Here is a 20,313-nt window from a genome sequence, read left to right as displayed (position 1 = left end):
TGATGCTGCAGCTGTAAGCAATTGCTCTACTGCTACAATGATATTTTCATTACCAGCTACAGAAGTTTTTTTTTATTTTTTTTTTAAATCATGCGGTTTTAAATCGCGTTTTTAAAATCAAGTTGATTTAAATCGGCACACTCTGCTGATGGGCGATAAGGTTTGAGGTCTGTGTTCAAATTCATCCCGAAGGTGTTTAATGCGGTTGAGGTCAGGTCTCTGTGCAGATCAGTTCTGTTCTTTCACACCAAACTAAGGAAACCGTTTTTTGGGCGTACTTTGTGCATGGGGTCATTGTCAAGCTAAAGAAGAGAAGGGCCTTCAACAAACTGTTTCTACATCATACAAAAAGATTGTATTAAATTTCTTCCTCCACCAAACATTAAGGTTGACATTACACATTCATGTAGTAAGTATTCTCCTGGCATCCACCATATCCAGATTGTGTCTGATTGGAATCCTGAATCACTATTCTCCATCTGGCAGAGAGCGCATTTTCATGGTTCCAGAGCCCAATGGTGGTGTGCTTTGCACTACTCCAGATGACGTTTGGTATTGCACATGGTGATCTGAGACTTCTGTGTGTTGCTGCTTGGCCATGGTACCTCAATCCATGACGTTCCCAATGAACAGCTATTGTGCTGATATTGCTATGAGAAGCAGTTTGGAATTTAAGTGTTGCAATAGAGAACAGACAGTTTTTACCCGCTATGCGCTTCAGCACTTGGCGGTCCCGTTCTATGAGCTTGTGTGGCTTTCGGCTGAGCTGTTGCTGGTACTAGATGTTTTCACTTCAAAATAACAGCTCCAGCAGTTGGCTAGGGCAGCTCTAGAAGGGCAGAAATTTGAAAAAGTACTTGGAAAGGCGGCATCCTATGACAGTGCACATTAAAAAAATCACTGCACTCTTCAGTATGACCCATCCTACTGCGCTAATGTTTCACTATGGAGGTTGCATGGCTGTATGGTTGATTTTATGTATTCAATGTGGCTGAATTGACCAAACACTAATTAGAAGTGCTGTCCACATAATTTTGGAAATGTAGGTTTTAGCTTTGTGTAACTTTTATGCTAACAATTTTATTTTTCATTATAAATATGCAGCTATATACTTTATGTAGTAATTATGTAGCTATATACTTAGCTCTACATGTAAATTTTAACACTGGTTTGTTCAACCTAAAAAGAACAATTTGCAAAATAGTAAGATCCAGTATTTAAAGAATATTAACAGTCAAAAACAGTTACTATTTCCAGCTAATATATTTCCATATTTTGTATACATATGAGTAGATCTATCAATCAATCATATCACAGAAAAAAATCTGTTTATTTTTATTTTGCAGTGGCCTTGTAGAAGATGTCAAGGAAGAAATCTTGCAACCTCCAGAGCCTCTTCCCGTGCCACCAATTTTGACACCCTCACCTCCTTCTGCTTTTCCCACTGTGACTACTGTGTGGCAAGAATGTGATCGCTATCATCCAAAACCCGTTTTGCACATGGTATCCTCAGAAAATGCAACGGATATGAATGAGAACTATAACAAAGCTGGAGATGGTTCAGGAAAGAATGAGCCTATTGTTGAAAAGAAGCTGGAACGTAAACTGAGTATTGAAATAAAGAAAGTACCTCTTCAAGAGAGCCCTAAAAGTTTTGAGACCAGTGCAGGTTTGCATAGAGGACTTGGCATTAAAATGAAATCTGCTTCATCTTATTCAATTGACCAGTCACCTAAAACACAAGTGTCCAGTTCTTTGGAGTCTCTATCAGTTACGTCTTCAAACTCTTTTAATGATTGTAGGAGTTGGAAATCTGCTAAAACATTAGAAGATGCACCACTTCACAGAAGCTCAGATACTCCAACAAGACCAGACCATCTTCCTCTAGGGAAAGGACTTTCTGTTTCTACTACTTTGAGCACTGAACATGCAAAATGTAAAAATGTGTCTGACTCTACAGATAAACATTTAGATGCATGCTCCTCTGATAATAAGACTGTATTAAATAGCAATTTCCTTACATCCCAAATAGTGAGTCAGGTAGACCAAAACAACACTCCTTCTCTTCAGACACCATTATCTTTTACTAATCCGCTTCACTCTGATGACTCTGACACAGAAGAGGGGGATTCCTATCGATCCATGACAAAAAGCTTGTCCAATATATCAACCGCAAGTGCCATGGTTTCTGCAGCCACTGCTTCTGAAAACCCATCAACTAGAAAAGTATTGCCCATGTCTATTGCCAGACATGACTCCTCTGTCACAAAACATTCAAGCACTGAAAAAGGTGAGTAAATTCCATTTTATGTTTTTTCTAAGGTTATTTTTTACTAAAACCTTATTTTATTAGTAAAGCAGACTGTGAAGTTTACAATTATCTACTGATGAAGACTTTAAGGCTCACTAACGTTTCCTCAATATTTTCATTTCTTATTTCCGTTAAACTCTGTCACTACAGACAAGCAGGGCTGCCATCATGGGGGGGTCAGGAAGTACAACATTAACCATATTTTTGCAGCAGGGCCTAAATAATGCAATTTTCCGTGAATCACATTATGGAGGCTCCCATCCTTCCCACTTCAATTCTAAGTGGGCAGGATGTGGGAGAATGGCTTGCTCTCCTGGGAGACCTACCTGGAATTCAGGAGTCTTCTGCCATTCCCGGAGAGTGGGCAACTATGTACTAGCATCATTCAAAAGGCGTATCATACTTGTCTTTATTTTTAATGTATAGAGCAGTGGATTCCAAACTCTCAGTTCGTGGCACCCTTAGGGCCTCCATAATTTTTTCAAGGCACCCCTAAGTCAAAATAATTACCAAGTAGTTCCCCACCTTGATTACCACAGGCCCCGGCCACGGCGCACAGTTTGGGAACCACTGGTATAGAGTCTAGGTGTATCCATTAAACCAGTGCTCTGCAACCTTTTCTCACCCTCGGCACACTTAAGCCCTTCCCAGAATTCCGCGGCACACCTAAAGCAAAAATATGCAAAAAAAGCAGGAATTACAATTGCATACACAGAAATTACATTTATCATATTAAAAAAAACAATTAAATGTAACATTGCAGCTAATAAAGTGTGTTTTTCTTGTAACTAATATTAACTATGTTAGCTTATAACTATAATATTAACTTTTAACTACAACTAATGTGATACCTATGCTTGTTTTAATGAACACAATCGTTTTATTCGGCTCAATATTTGACAGAGCATCTCAAAGTTCTTGGTCAAGGCTCTTCTACATATTCTACAGCTAGCATAAATACAGTACATTCTGATTAGCTGGACACCAGATTATTTGTGCAGTATAAAGTAAAAGACATCGTCCCCAAAAACAGTAATATTTTATGTTGATTATTTTAACAGTGCCTTGATGATGATGATGAACTTAGTGGGTTATTTTAGGCTGAGCCCTATTTAAATAAACTCTGAGTACACCAGTTTCATTGCACAATATAAAACATTCTATAGGAAGTGACTGCAGATGTCACTGTTCTGAAGCACTAGCACTTTAAGCCCAGGGACAGTGAGAACCACATCAACTAACAGGAAAGGGGCAGTGCTAGCTCCATACCCAGGGAAAGGATAAGTAGAGAGGAGGGCAGGTCTTCTGGGTTCAGTGGGAGGGAAAGTTAGGAAAGGAACATACATGGGAGAGAGGAGGGGCAGAAATTTAGAAGTGTCAGATTCTCAGGCAGGTCCTACAGCAAGGGTGAGAGAAACCTGAGCTCGACACATGTGTAACCCGCAACCCATATAACCCACCCAATAACCTGCAGCCCGCGACCTGCAAAATAAAAAAAAAGGCCCAGTTCTGCTTCTTATAAACAGAATTGGCAACTATGGCAGCGACAGCAGTGTAGAGATAAGGAACATGCTTGCGGGAACGTCACATGTACGCAATACATTCATAAGTGTCACCTCTGTAAAATGTTTTAGTGAAAAAAAAGAGTTCATTATTATTACAAAGAAAACATATTAAACAAATGGTGAAATTATTTTCTTGAGGCAAGGTTATCCAGTTAACCATAGTATGACGCATGTACCACAATAAATCTTGTGCTTTTTCTCCTGTTGGAGGCATTGCGCCAGGGCACACTTGCCAACATCGGTGTGTCACGGCACACCGGTTGAGGAGCACTGCATTACACTGCTGTATATAGAGATAGTAGCAGAACGATTTGTAGCAGAACGATTCCTACAAAATAGTGACAGCTGGAGGTTAAATGAGGCATAGCAGGAAAATGAACAATGCAGTAACATTGTTTTCTTTTATAAATTGCAATGTCTCTTATTTAAATTTACCAAGCATATTTTGATATACAATTGAAACATTCCATTGTCACCCTCAATATTATGCTGTGGTTTCTGCTTAGATTTACATAGAAATAGTTGTAATTCAATACACTATTCTGACGAATTGGTTAATTCTGCTTAAAGTTAAACAATGGCAGAAGTCACATACATACATTTGGTGCAAAAACCAATTAAGTCCACTCCTCTGACAGGAGTTTTAAGTGGAGTACACATTGATACAATTTTATCATGCAGATCGCACGGAAAACTGCCATTTGGTCAGATACTGCAAAAGTGTGTACGTGCTCCCACTATCATGTTTTATCATACCTAAACACATCGCGTCTGTTGATTTGGTTTTATAAACCTCCTAAAAATCATAATCCACAATGAATGATGTTGGGCAAATGTGGAAGTGTGTATGCCTTCTTGACCAGCAGCGTAGGCAGATCTCTGTAGAGTGTGTACAGAGCCATGATCTTTTCATCAGCTGGTTATGAGAGTTGAAGGTCAGATCTGATGGTAAATTGTGCATTGGCATGATCATCAGGGCTTTCAATCGTTTACAGAAATATCTGAAGTAAAATGCAAGTGTGCACTCAGCTTAAGCATTCTGGTTTGGGTTCCCTCTTACTATGTCAGCAAAAATATTATGCAGGAGCGGACACACACCTGATGGCGTTTCAGTCCAGTGGACCAGACCACAGAGAGATAAAAGTTGAAAGAAACAAGTTTGGCATTAAATAAATGACTAGTTTTATTTGTGGTTGGTTTCATAACAATAATGTTCATCTATTTCATCATTTTAACAGCTTTCAATGTTTGGAATATTGGACGGATTAAGAGTGAAACCAAACTTTTTGTATTTTTTTTCAAGAGTAAAAAATAAGTCATTTGTTATTTTGACATATGAATATATATATATTAAGTCAAGCATTATGGCTTCCTCCACCTGTAGTAATAGATGCATATATGTAAGCAGTAACGCTGTATGCATAATCATTAAAGATTAACTATATTTGAGTAAACTGATTACCTATCTCTTTTTTTCCCTGCACATTGAATTATTTTAACTGAAATTCCTTTATGAGTGGCTTCCATAAATGGTGTGAATTACAGCTGTGTTCTGTTTAGCGTAATCTGTTTGATCAATAAAGCATGTAGAAAAACTTAGTGTATATCTCTGCCTGCACTGCAGTGTAAAGGTGTTCTATATCCTCCCATTTCTTAAAGTGACACATATTTGGCCTGCTAGTCTCAATTTATTCCCCTAACATCCTCAGATAAATTGTCCACTGCAGCTATGTCACCTATGTATCCTTTTTGTATTCTGACGTCACTTCAAGTGAAATCATCAGTAAGGGAGCATGGGGGTTTTTTTTGTTTTTTTTATTTTATCATAAAGTGTCTATAGATTGTGAGCTTGTGAGCATGGCCCTCTTTACATCTGTCTGTAATATCCAGTCTTGTTTTATTAGTGTTTACTGAATATTATGGCTCTATATATGTTAATAATAAAAATATTAATAAAGTAAAAACTCCCCAAAGACTAAGGGTCACTCTGCCATATTCATACTAGAGCTCTCTGCAGCTTTTGTCTCTATGATCACCCTTTTTTTTTTTTTCACTCCTTTGTGACCGTCATTTCCTGGCCTACCTTTCAAAGTGTTCCTTTTGTGTGTGTAGCTCCAGCAGATCATCCCCCCCCCCACTCCCACTATCTCTCTTGGGATTTCACAAGGCTGCTTTTCTCACTGTACACCTCTTTATTGGTGAACTAATTTGCTTATCCTCCCTCCATTACCACCTCTATGCTGATGACACACATATCTACATTTCCTCCCCAGATATGTCCACCACTTATCTTCCTCCCAGAGTTACCACCTACCCTCAAGTCTATTTGTCACTATCGATAACACCATAATTTCCTTAGTCACACCCTACCATGCCTTCTGCTTATTCATCGCATCCAGTCTCTCTACCAGTCCTGTTGCCGCCACCTTAGAAATATTGCTAGAAAAGGGTCTTACCCCAAAACTCATCTCCCACCTTGACTACTGCAACCTTGTGCTATCTGGAATTCCCCTCACTCATCTATCTCCACTTCAATCTATCTTAAATGCTGCAGCAAACTGATCTTCCTCTCTCGCTATTCCACATCTGCAGCACCACTCTGCAAATTCCTACACATCCTCCTCATGTCCTTGAGAATCCAAATCAAATTGCTCACCCTTACCTAGAAAACCATCAACATCACACCTTTATATACCTCAAATCTCATGTCAAAATACTCTCCCTCTTTCATCTACTTCTAAAATGTGCAATGCAGGTTAGAGGAAAACACCTATTACTTCCACCTACATGCTGCTACCCACTTGTGGAATCTGTGATAATAATGGTAATATATTTTGATCTTGTTTCATCAGGAGAGGGTTCAGACACAGGCTATTTTTAGCATCAGGATATAAGCTGTTTACACAAACATGGATTTACGTGCATTGCAAAGCCACTAATATTTACACTTGGCTATGAAATTCTTAACCTTGCTGTGATATCCTGGATCTTATTTCAGAGGTAGGAGGCATACTAGCAAGTCAAAGGGTCTATGTGAAATAAATGCCTTCTTCAGACAGTCGCCGAATACACATTCCCACAGAAAAACAAAACCCAAAACAAGCCACTTCCCCACATCACAATACACCAAAGGCTTTGTAAACAACGACTCATTGTATCTGATATATACATCAGACATAATGCATTTCCTCTAGAGAGGCTAAACAGAAAAAATAAATTTTCTACCCTGGTCTCAGAAATAACGATTTCCTATTTCAAAATATATACAATATTAAAAAGTATTTATATAAATAAGCGCCCCACACCATTTCCTCTAAATAAATTTATATCATAAGTCATTTATATGTGATCCAGTCACAATGACTATATAAAAATATTATGTCACAGTATTTACCTAGTTTCTGTGATGGTGCTCGTTGATCTGCTTGCAAACTTCACTGTTCAGTATAATTGCCAGTGTCTCTTCTCTTCACCATATAACTTTAAAAAAAAAAAATGCCTGGAGCTGTCAATATCTTCATACAATACCATGGGGTTTAGGCCTTCTAGGAAGGAAGATGACATCTTTGGGTAGATAAGGATGCAAGTGATAAGACAAAATAATAATTTATATATATTATATAATGTACAACTAAATATATTGTACCCTATGTTAGGCACAATTGAGCAAGTCATTTAAGATTACAGTCTGACACGATCAATGTCAAATCCCACATACAGTTCAATGCAGAATGTAGGGCCAAGATACATAAGCTATTTGCCAGTGGCAACATGTTTATATAGTGTGTATGTTATGCAACACTACTAAACATCAGTTTGTCACAACTTGCTGATCACACTTGATTTTTCAACAAATCAAATACCCAATGAGTTTAACAAGAGCAGTTACCAGTCATATGCAAAACTGAGAAAACAGGTTAAAAATCACCAGCTGGTAATGTCACACACAATCTCTTCTAAAACACATGGATGCAATACAAGTCTAATGTGATAGATGTATTGTATATCACATGTGGTTTAAATATTTTGAATTTTGTATGTTCCAGATCATGCAGATCAACTATCTGATACCATTCCGCATACTGTACTGTGCAATTCTAAGGATTTCAAAGACCAACTGATGACACCACAAGACAGTGCAATTTTTGGTATGTGATTTTTTATTAATCCAGCTAATTGGTCTAAAATTGGTGGACAATATATTTCAATTTTCACATCTGGCTCCTTGTTTCATAAAGGAATGCTTCATTAAAGGGACTGTCTCCAAAAATATTCTATGCTCAAGTTACTAGCACAGGGAACTGTATGTACTAGGCATAATTTTGTGATCCCACTGTGCAGGTTAATGACCTTAACATGTACCCAGTGACATTATACCCTAACTCCAATTATATTACATATAGCACCTGATGAGTCCCTCCACTATTGTATTCTGATAGAATTACTGTGCCACAATAAAGTTGATAGCAGAGCCATATGAGAAGTTGACTAATGGAATTTACTAGCACTTAGAAACTCTGTAAAATCAGAACAAGAATGTTTTGTGCATTTGTTCTGTAATATTTAAAATTGTAGGGTTTGATTCCATTTGAGAACTTGGTCACTGGCTAAATTAAAATGGCAATCCATTGATCAATTACTTCTGTGAATTTCCAAGTTATTGGCCCTGGTGTCAATATACATGAGCAGTTTTAATCACTTGAAATCCAGTAGGTTGCAACTGAACTTCCTGTTGGCCACTCTTGGCCCACAAGATTAAACATAATGCTGCTTAAGCAAAAATGCATGTTTCCTATAACTGAATATTCTAGATTTTTAATTCTGACAAGGTCTTTATAGACACCTAAATCATCCATTGAATAATTATTACACAAACCCTTTGTGTAATCCTATGAGGTTTGACACTGGAAAACGTATAATAAAAGCACTAATCTAGTGATTTAGAATGTGACTTGACAGCTTTCACAGCAGTTTGGTCCACTAAATCAGGGGCTTTACATTCAACCCCTCATGGTGCTCTAGGCAAGATACTTGTTTAGGCTCCACTGACGGCTCCTTTTATCAAAACCTCCACATATAAACGATTAGAGTAATCAGGACCCCCTCAATGGCTACTGGTCCTTTAGGCAGGGCCTAGGTTGTCTAATGGATGATATGGCTGATTGTACGTAGATGGTGTTTGTACTTTGGATTACTTTAAAAATGTGGTACAGAAAACAGTCAATTTCCAAGGCGTTACAGAGTTACAATAATAATTCTCTCTTTACAGGTTTGAGTAACATTGATCAATTGGGAGGCTCTGGGGATTCACCATCACAATGCACATGACGACTCATCAAATTTTATTAATCGTCTATGAAAACAAGTGAGAAATGTTGCCTTTTCATTGGACAGTGATTCAGCCTGCAGACAAACTAACCTCTGTTTGTGGAAAAGCCTAAAATGCAAAGCATTAATTTCAAATTTGTACTATATATATAATATATATATATAAAAAAATGCTACTAATAGAAAGCTATTCCATGGCCATCACGTTTATTCAGTGTAGGTTAGCCTGCACAATGGTACATTCTACTGTACACATTTAAAATGTTTGATTCCAGTATCAATGCTAAAATGTTTATTTGCTGGGACCATATACCTGCCTTATGTAACACTTTGGTTTAAAACAAAAAAGTATTACATATGATTTTGTAACTTAAAGTATTATTGCCTTAATGTCTTTTAACCCTGTTACACGCTGCTTGTAGATCTGTTAATATAGTGAGAATTTTATGATAGTTTACAGACTACTTTTTTGCTAACTTTTGATTATATATTGTATGCATTTTTTCTATTTGTACAGGGCAAGCAGGTATATATTTGACATTATTGCAGTCAAAATATATTAACAGAAGATGTAAGAAATCTCAGCATGGTATTAACTTGTTTATACAGAATGTAAATTATTGGCCCTGATGTTTTTTTATTTTATTTTAATCACCCTAGCTGGATAATAGAAGCCAGCATTTCAGGTTAACAGATACGATTGTAATACAGTTTGTAAATTGTAAGCTAAAGGTTATTTTTATAATATACACTGTTCCATTGTCAAAACTAATTGTCTCTCGTCTTTGTTTTGTTCTTGTGGATAAAGCGCTTTAGATCAAAATTTGACATTAAATACATGACGAGTAAAACTATTGCAGCCTTTGTCTATAATATAGTAGCTGCATCCTTTTAAAAATTCACTTTCCCAGCCAGCTGTTACCACAAACACATATATATATATATATATATATATATATATATACTTTAAACTGTGGGTAGGGTATGCTAATACCAACAGTATATGCCTTCAAATGATACTCTGCAGCTTAATTCTATCTTTAATGATCAGGATTGCTGTTGTCTCAATTTTTACATAATAGCTATCATCCCCAATTAGCAGAGGTTCTTGGGCATGGATTACATGTAGTTCTGGCTGCTACTTGAAGGACATGGGAGATGGTGGTGGATATGCAATTTCAGATGGAGATATGTAATTTCAAGCCAACCTAGAAAATAGTGTCATCCCATTTTTGTTTTAACAGACTTGGCCACACAGGTGCCCCAAATTTGTATATTTCAATATATTTGTAGACTTCCCCAATGGTGTTTACAATTTAATTACCTTACAACAGAAACATACACCCTCACCAGGGCCAATTTTAGTTAGAACACACAAACGTCAAGCTGATGGCATCCTAATTAGAATCTAACAGATGGCTAACAAACAGCAACAAAGCAATGCCAAACACATTTGATTTCTATAATGTATGATTGAGTACACTCAGATTGTAAATCGCCAATGGCAGTTTAGGGTAAACAAGAACATTTAGAGCAAAGACTGGGAAAGAGGCAATAATTTCTAAGATGGCAGAAATTGTGCTTTTGTATGACAGTGAGGCTTTTGTGGATTACATAAAAACATATCCACTAAAAACCAGTGTAATGAGCTAGGCAATTCTGATCAGCTAGTCTCTCATATGAAGAAGCATCAATAGAATTTGGCCTGTTGGTTATATTTAAAGGCATGCTCATTTATTTATTTTTAATTTTAAAATTAGTGTTAGATGGATATAGATATATACACAAAGTTAAATTTAGTAATTTATTTTTATTAAATCCATTTTCCATGGTTCATTCCCTAGTTACTTTTCATGCAAATATTGTAATACCTAATATCAAGTGTAGAGAGATACCAAATATATACACTTTGTCTAAGGTCTACAGATATGTTTAGTTTTACTTATTGCCTCTCTCTCAAGCTATGTTTTTACTGCATGTGGGTGTAGTATACCTTAGGGGTGGATGTGGGAATAGGGTCAGATTTTTAGGACTAGTATCATTGGGAGAAGTTCTGGGGGATGACCTTCATTCATGCCGCAAAGTTCCTCTTCAAAGGTGCAAAGTGGTGTGTTGGTGAACTCTTTTCCATAAGTAGATGAGCAGCTTGACAGAAGCACTACATATGCACATTTTGCCCAGATCACTTATCTGAAACACATTTAGAAAGTGTTAATTCTATTAACACCATGCACCTAATATTGTAAATGCAGGGAGGGTATTTTTTTGAGACTTTTTGACTAACCGCTCTTGTAAGGGCTACAGCAAAGCAAATAAGCACCATTCTGCTTGCAAGAACCTGCCTGTTATCTGTTGGTCACATGAATACAACAGATAACAGCTAAACTCTATCCATTCCCCAGTTGTCCTGAGTTGAAGCCAGAGCCCTTTAGATGTTGACAGCTGGATAGCAGGCAGAGCATTGACAAAGTAAGTGATCAGGAGGAACCAGCAAAGAAGCACTGCAGCTCCTGTACCAACTAGAAGGAAGCAGGTCCAGCTGAAAAAGCCTGGTACTGCCAGCATCTATTTTCCTATTAGTGTGCAGTCTGCAAGTGTCTGGTTGTAACACAGGTTAGTGACTGACGGAAACTCATACTGTAGAGATAAGACAGGGTGGTAGAGAAGCTTTTTTTGTCAATTTCTGGTGGCAGTAGATCAAGGTCGCCACATACACTTAAAATATATTAAATGGAGAAGACGTACATAATGTATCTTGCTAAAAGTACACCGGGTTTTTTTTTTTGCGGTGTGCGCAAGAGTGATGTCTGAACAACGAGGCCTTTTTTGGTTGGATGCAAGCCTTTCTTTCAGCCTTGTGTTGCCCAGACCCAATGGAATTCATCACTGGAAGTTGGTCAGGCCGAATAGCATGTCAATTGCACCCAACACACAACCACACTGCATTACAGATGAGCCTTTTTTTATTGGGTATGTCTATATTGAAGTAGCACATTGTATACAGATACACTACACTTATGCACCGCCTTTTCTATTTGAACACATTCTTGAACCTGTGAAATCATGGACTTGGAGGTGCTAGTGCAAACCTACTTGTGATTTTTGTCTTCTGTGGTGGAGTTCCAATACCCCAAGATCTGGATTTTAGCTTAGGAAAATGATCTCTGAAGTGTTCAGCTGACTTATACATAGGGGAAATACGGTATATGTGAGTGACAATATAAAATCAGACGCACATTTTTCCCTAAAATTTTGGCTCTAAAACTGGCTGAGTCTTATACAGTGGTGGTAGCGCTTACCCTGTCAGATGCTTCCTATGTCCGGTAAAGTCTTTCTTCTGTCCGTTCTGATCCTGATGCGGAAAGTTGCTTACCGTCCTCTTTGCAATGACCGGATGTGATGCGTGGACCGCAGATGGAACGCACACTTCCGGTTCCTGCATTTGGCATTTTGTCCAATCGGGACTTTGTCAAAGTCCTGATTGGACATCTGGTCATCGCAAAGAGGACGGTAAGCGACTTTCCAGGATCAGAAGACTTTACCGGACAGAGGAAGCATCTGACAGGGTAAGGCAGAATTAGCAATAGGGTTAGAACTCAGTCTCTCCTCTCTGTACCCACTACACAATTATTCTGTGAAAAAATTGAGGATAATGTATTTTGCAGTCACCAATTACTCTGCAAAAGACTAAATATTATCCTCCATTTTTTCACGATTTATACAGGTGTCTTATACAGTGGAGCGTCATATACATGGGGAAATACGGCAATTGCATATTCTTTTACATTATTCCTATTTAGATTGTAAATTGTGTGGACTACAGATCTTGCCATATTTATATATTTTTTTAAACAGACAAAATCCAGAAGCAACATCTTAAGATAAACACAATTGCTACAAATCTGTGTTGGGTGATAAGTGTTCATGGGCTTCAAGCACTTAATTTATCACAACCCCATATGGTCTTGAGCAAAAGGTCCCCCCCCCCTCCACCTTAGGATTGTTTGTCTAGTGTAAATGTCAAATATTATTCTGCATTCCTCAACTTATTGCAGGGAGCAAAAGGGGGAATAGAAAATGATGCAGGGTAGTTAATACAAATGACACAATTCTGACCTTGGCAAAGTACCAAACTTTTTTACAGACTTATGCAATAGTCTGTAGCTAGAATCACATGTCTGAATTTTATTGTAAACTCTTGGTAGCGCACTGGGATCAGAGTACATAAACATAAATGCTATACAAAAGAAAAAGTAGAAGGTACACCGCACTGAGTGAAAATACCTAGATATCCTTCAACTCTTAACACCCCATTTGTGACAGGATGGACCGCCTATGTCACCCTGTCTGCTGTTGCTGGGAACCGGCTGTGCTTTGCCACCGTTCTTTTTTGTTATCTCAAATGCGCCCTTTTGCTGCAGTAGGAGGGGCTTACAAATGCTGCCACCACTGGACTTCTATACCGGCATCCAGAACCGGATTTCTTCTGGGTAACCGACGCTGCTAGCGTGTATCGTTGCTGGTGTACTCCTGACCTCTTGGCTCAAAGATGCTGTAGATGGATCCCCCCTGGCCTATCACTATGACCATGGCTGCAGGGTAGCAGGCAGAGCGGTGGTACTGGAAAAGCTAGGTCCAAACCTCAATACAGCCGGGAACTGATTAGATTTAGGGTCTAATCTGTAGGTCACAGGAATACAGCAATATTGAAGATGTTTCCAAGCAGGTTGTGGAAGCAAGATGTTTATTTGCTCTCACACTGGTTAACTGTACTAGTGCTAAGGTCAGATGAAATCAGCAGAACAAGTTTTCAATACAAGCCAGTGCCTTTTATAGAGTTTGGACACAAGCTATTTTTAGAGTCATTAGGTAATGTTTACATGCATTGCAAAGCCAACAATATTTACACTTATCTATGAAATTCTAGAGATGCTGTGATGTCATGCATCAGATGCTGCTCACTATGTTCAGAAAGGTTTGAACACTAACAAAAGGCCACACAGTAACGACCCCCTGCTGGTCCTTTGGCCAGAGCAGGTTTTTCCAGCTATCAGACTCCCTCCCCATAGGCCTAATTGGAGGTTTCCACTAGCAACTTTACAAACCCAAAACAATGACACTTCCATACAAAACACATCACACTACACAAAAGACTTTGTGAACAAAGGCTCATTGTATCAGATATACACATCAGAAAGAAGGCATTTGCTTTAGAAAGGTTAACATAGAAAAAGACTCATTTCTACCCTGGTCTCAGAAATAATGATTTCCTATCTCAAAATATACACAATATCAAAAATAAGTGCATGTGCAATTATATAAATAAGAGCCCTGCGCTATTTCCTTTAAACAAATGTATACAAGAAGTTATTTATCAGTGATCCAGTCACACTATTCAACAAATAAAACTTCAGTTTTTCGCAAACAGTTACCTTGTTTAGCTTTAGGATGCAAAGGCAGGATCAAGGCCCTTCTGTAGAACACGTTTAGATTGCTCTGACTCCCACCTAGAAACATGCTCCTCAGCTGTCTGTGACTATACTCTTCTACACCTCCAGAAATCTAGGTGCATTTTAGTTAAGGTTCAGGGCTGGACCAAAGTGAATTTCATTGTATCAGTAAAATGGATATTAAAATCACTTGATGCCCTCATTTTTTCAAACTGGTTGGGATGAGATTTTTTTTTTAGTGTCTTTAGCATGGACAACATCTGACACTAACAAATAAGTCGCCTTCGCTACTGCTTTTTGATTACGACAACCATGAACTCTGCTACAGTATGGCTAAAGGAAGTAAAACTGTTGATCATGGCTGAGAGTGGAAGATTACACAGAAGCAAAGCATGTATTGGATATGGTAAGTGATATCAGACAGCAGTGCACCCTTTGATTGAACACATATCTTGTAAACATCTATTTTGTGTTTTTGTAACTTTTTAATTTGTCTCTACAATTCACAATCTAATTACTTGATATTTGTATAATTCAGGACTAATGTTCAGAGAACAGAGCCATGCTTGTAAGCAAAAGCAGTAGGTACTCCTCAACTTTAAAAATATATAAAAATTGTCCAGCAGTGTTTAAAGAAATAAAAACATACTTTAATTCTGATTTTAACAAGTCCCTATTTGTGTATAGCACCTTTCTTTAGTATCTAAAGCAATATCTGCTTTAACTGAGCTCTCAAGTACTTTAGATATGTAAATACAGTTGGATACTGGCAACAATAAAAATTATATATCAATTCTGCAGCAAAGCACACTGATAATATGGAACACTGACGTAATGTGCATTGCTATTCTATTTTTTATTTAGCAAAAAACTTCTACTGACCAAACAGGTGAATTGTGCTACACACCCACCACCACATTAAGCTAAACAAAAAATACATTTTAGTAGTTCTGCTGTATTGCTAATATTTAAGAGTACAAATTAGGACTTAACATGACACACAGTAGTGTTTAACTTGTCTAAAAAATGCAGTAGCAAAGCTAACAGAAGTAGCTTTACTAATTAACATATTCATAGAGCAGAGCACACATTTCTTACATTTACTAAAGGAAACAGGCAATCATTTAAATACATTTTATTTTGTATCAAAGATGAATGTGAGCCCCACCATGTAATTTTGTTATTGAGAAATGCTGGAAGAGGTTGCTCTACTCAGGGGCATATTTATTATTATCGCAATAACATAAGAATTTTTTTTTTTTTTTTTAAATCATCCTGGGTAAGTGAAAGCATTGCCGGGACAGTCTCCTATCGCAGGTTGTCGAGCAGGACCGAAGGCTACCTGCACCACAATGCTCTCCCCATAGGCATAAATGGTTAAAGCCCATCAGCCATTAAGGGGCATATTTAATAAAGCACGATAGTGCTTTTAACGGGTCATTAAGGTCCCACAGTGTCCTCCGCTAATTTATTAAGGGGGCATCGCAGCAGATATCATGGATATCTGCTGCTTTGCATTCCTCTTCGTTTTCGGGAGCAGCCACCATTCAACAGAATGGTGACTGCTCCTGGCCGCAATCTAACAAGTCCTGAAAAAACATTTTTTCGGGAACTTTTTTGGCGTACATCATCCGAATTGAAGAAATCTAATGCGGTCAGCTCTGCTCCGAAGAGCAGAGCTGGACAGCGCATGTGTGGAGGGATCATGTGATCCCTCCCTGTCACTCGGCACTCTCTCTCTGCAGGGGATCTGTGTGCGCATGTCCAGTTCTTGGAACTGGACATGCGCAATTGAAGAGTGAAGAGAAGACCCGAAGACAGCGCTTCCGAAGAGGGGGGCAAGTATGATTTTTTTTTTTTAATCACTGAAACAGCAGTTTTTCGGAACTGCTGTTTCTGTGCAGGGCTGTACATAAATGAGAGAAGTAGTTCAATCCTTATCATTGCGATAAGGATTGAAAACTACTTTTCACTTTATGTGAATATTGATAAATGTGCCCCTTTGGGACAAGTTACAAAAAGTGTTCATCAGCTTTTAAGTCACACAAAACCGCATACCCCCCAACCCTCCCCCCCCCCCCCCAATAGAAGCATACAGGTACTGGTTTTGTGTACGAAATCAATGGGACCATAGCAGATATGTGCCGCAATCTTTTAGTTATAAAGAACGTCTAAACTTTATTTTGCAGTCATCACTCAAAAACTGTCGTTTTCATTGGATTTTAGGCTAAAAGTACTTTGTTAAATAGGCCCCATAGTTACTGTGTTTGCAGAAGCATGGTGTAGGTACAAATACACTAAAAAGACAGCACAAGATAAACCTTAGTAATACCAACATTAGCCAGCACAAGCTCTGCATTAGTAACTCTTCATTTCAGATAGAAATCAAATTTTACCAGGTCAATTACTTAAACCATAAAACAATGGCCATGCATTAACGTTTTACCATAAAACATTTATCATAATATTATACAGGAGGATTAAACTCTCTTTTATATATTTAAAAAGACAAGTGCAAAACCTTGCGATTAAACAATGTAATAAATACTGGACAAGGATTGAGTAATGTAACGCTGGGGCAACAGTGTAAGATGAATGCTGGTATACTGCAGTTATTTCAGACGCACGTTTCTCAGCAGCTGCACTGCGATGTGTATATATATCGTGCAAAGCTAGAAATGGCTTCCATGACCACTATATCCCCGTATACATCCTTCATGCAAAGCAAGACGGCAGTCTGAACCTTAAACAGGATGAAAACACATGCAATATCACAAGCCCCTGAACGTGACATTACATGAGGCGCACACATCGCTGCCCGCGTCCATTGTCAGCGCTTACGGCCGAGACACGGCTGCTTTCAGTTTCCCTCCAGTGCCTGTCCTCTCATCATTCTCGGAGCACAGCAGCAGCAGACACGCCTCCTCTCACACCCTCTAACAGGCCAGCTCTCTCCGGCTTCAGCAGGAACCACCTCCTTCTCCTCCACTTCTTCTTTCCGCGGTGACACTAACAAAATGGCCTCGACTCCCATGCGCCTTCCTGACTTCAACATTGGCGTCACATGTTTCTCACGCCCCTTTTCAGTCACGCGATTGGCAGTAATTGTCTAGAGCCCGCCCACCTGTCGTCACGCCATTGGCCAAGCTTAGGGTGGCCCCGCCCTCTCCTCCCTGGCAGCTCGGCGGCGGAGTCTGGGCATCGCAGGAGCCCAAAATGGCGGAGCTGTGGAATAGTGTCCGTGCTGCGCCAGCTGATAAACACGAAACGCTGCCGAAACCCAGAGAGATGATTGGCGTCAAGAGCAGCGCAGAGGGCAAGTCTCACCCGTCCTCCTCCAGCACTAGCGGCCGCGAGCTGCATCCCGCCAAGAAGATCCGGGCAGAGGAAAAGGGCTATAAGCCGAAGCGTGTGAATGGCGAAGGTGGAGGGGGCGGGAGTAGCCGAGCAGCAGCATCGGGATACGGCACTTCAGCAACATGGAGTTTCCCGGCGGTGGCCAGCGGCAGCCTGTGCCTCGCCCCGCCCGGCTCGTCCAGCTCCCCGCAGTCAGCACCTCCGCCGCCCGCCCGGCTCTTGGCCATTGACAAGCCGAGGAAGCCCAGCGACAAGCGTGACAAGGAGCGGAAGAAGCGGCGCGATGAGTTCTCCGAGAAGAACGGCCAAGTGAGGGCTGGGGCTGAGGGGATCCTTAGCCTGCCAAGTGCAGCGCCAACTCCTGCTGTCAGAAGTGAGTGTGACATGCTGCCTCCTCACCCGCTCCCTGCCACCCCACTATGGCTCCTGTGTGCCAGCTGGTCATCTGTATGTTATAAACCCCTTCACGTGAAGGACGGTGTAGCTAGCCGATGACATGTAAACAAAGATATTTGCTTATATCACATTGGCTCTAGGACAGTTACCCCCCCTGCATTACCCATCTCTTTCATTCTCTTCACACACTAAAGTCTTATAATTGCACACTATGGTTATTCAGGAATCTGACGCTGAACCATTTGTCTATGTGTTTTACAGGTCAGGTCACTAATAATCCACTTCATGTTTGTTTACAACTAGTGCTAACGTAGTGAATTGGGGTTGAGCGACTTTACATCTTTACAGCCATATCATCACCGATTGTTTACTTAAATCTCCCATGTGTGGTGTTTGTATTCTGTAGTTGGTTTCTGGAAAAAGCATATTGAGCACTTTTTTTTTTTTTTTTTTTTTTAATTCCTCTTGTTGTCTTATGTTTTTTGTTTTGTTTTGTTTTTTAGTCGGCCCGCAATGTAAATATCAGTGTATTGCTGTCATACCACCTCTATTTGTTCACTGCATAATTATTTCATAGCTCCAGAACAACAACATTGTATGTTTCAGTGCACTTTTCTATATGGTGTTCCGCTAATTCAAGTTATTCATTGTAGTGAATACATAAGCTCGTGGTAAGTTAAACTTTCATCTTTCCAATTATGTCAGTCAATTTGTAAAGTTGCCCATTAGTGTGATTAACCTGAATTATTATTTTTGTAGAACCTAGTGGTCAGTAACTGCTTTTGAAAATAGATATAGCAGCACATTTCACCTTAGTAGCTTTTGTAGGCTTAAGCAAATATTTTTTATTTTTTAAATGTTATTGTTACAACTGGAGATTAAGGAATCCCCTTAAAGTAATTAGGGACATGTTATCAAGGTTTTAATGCCTAATACTGTTTTCTGCATATCTGGAAAAAACAAAGCAAAAAAACCCCATTAAATCTCCATAGTGCAGTTCTAATAATCATTAAGTGTACCTTTCCCCTTGGCACGGGTTATGTATAGGGATGGATAGATGCCTGCTGGTATCACTGCAATTGTGAGTAAACACAGGCCTGTTGCTAAGTTCTCTATTCAGTATTAAAAAAAATACCAACAATGCCTTACCTAAAATGTTGTTGTTTTTTATTGTTTATTTCTAAGACACCACAAAGGTCTGCAGCACCATACTATGTGGAGTAGAACAAAACAACAATGAATTATGTAATGCAGAACGGGAGAAAGAGACAAGATGGAAGCAGACCATAGCGGGACAAGCTAAGTGCATTTTGCTGAGCATAAGATGCAGTAGAAGGTGATACACAGGATAGTGGTAGGCAGGGAAATAAGAGGATAGAGATCCCTGACTCTGTGCTTGCAATCAAGAGTTTGTAAGTATGCAGTGAGGACAGTGGGTCATGAGTTAGGAGATGGACTGGTAGGCTTTGATGAAAAGATGAGTTTTATGGAGCGTTTTGAAGCATTAGAGGCTGTAGATAGTCTGGTCATGAGAGGCAGTTTATTGGTGAGGAGCAGCATGGGAGAAGGCTTGGAGGTGGGGGAAAGCTGAACATAAATGCATTAAATACAGTGTTTGTAATTTACACAATCAGCTTAAAATATAGGTAAAAACTGGCAAGCAGGGATGATGTTATAAAGAGTGGCACATGGAATGGTATAATGGTGAACATATAGAAAATATGGTGGCTTGGTTTGGCATTTCTGCCTCTTAGAACTGGAGCAATGTGTTCTACTCTAACCAGAGCACTATCTGTGTAGTGATTGTATGTGGTTCTTCCACATGCCAAAACATACTGGTATTTATGGGTATAAGTGAGGTTAATAATGTGCATGTGGGCTCCATTTTCTGGGATGATTTAGCCTT

General features: G+C 39.1%; 2 protein-coding genes and 1 long non-coding RNA gene across 3 annotated transcripts in view; 2 read left to right on the top strand and 1 right to left on the bottom strand.

Annotated features, from left to right (window-relative positions):
• Positions 1 to 9,976, top strand: part of PTPN12 (protein tyrosine phosphatase non-receptor type 12) — a 68,596-nt gene extending 58,620 nt beyond the window's left edge. The window contains exons 13-15 of the mRNA XM_075208728.1: positions 1,347 to 2,290; positions 7,923 to 8,024; positions 9,146 to 9,976. Of these exons, the coding sequence (XP_075064829.1) occupies positions 1,347 to 2,290; positions 7,923 to 8,024; positions 9,146 to 9,204 (1,105 nt within the window). The 3' untranslated portion in view covers positions 9,205 to 9,976. The remainder of the gene's footprint in view (positions 1 to 1,346; positions 2,291 to 7,922; positions 8,025 to 9,145) is intronic.
• On the bottom strand, positions 2,231 to 17,834 carry LOC142152269 (uncharacterized). The gene is made up of 3 exons (XR_012691312.1): positions 17,452 to 17,834; positions 7,271 to 7,421; positions 2,231 to 2,977 (listed from the first exon to the last, which is right to left on the bottom strand). It is a non-coding gene; the product is annotated as an uncharacterized LOC142152269 (long non-coding RNA).
• Positions 17,781 to 20,313, top strand: part of RSBN1L (round spermatid basic protein 1 like) — a 49,632-nt gene continuing 47,099 nt past the window's right edge. The window contains exon 1 of the mRNA XM_075208727.1: positions 17,781 to 18,384. Coding sequence (XP_075064828.1) covers positions 17,871 to 18,384 — 514 coding nt within the window. The 5' untranslated portion in view covers positions 17,781 to 17,870. The remainder of the gene's footprint in view (positions 18,385 to 20,313) is intronic.

The sequence above is a fragment of the Mixophyes fleayi genome, chromosome 4 (assembly GCF_038048845.1).
Source record: "Mixophyes fleayi isolate aMixFle1 chromosome 4, aMixFle1.hap1, whole genome shotgun sequence".
In the NCBI taxonomy this organism is placed as follows: Eukaryota; Metazoa; Chordata; class Amphibia; order Anura; family Limnodynastidae; genus Mixophyes; species Mixophyes fleayi.
Note: the sequence above shows the minus strand (reverse complement) of the source record. Positions and strands in the feature narration are given on the sequence as shown.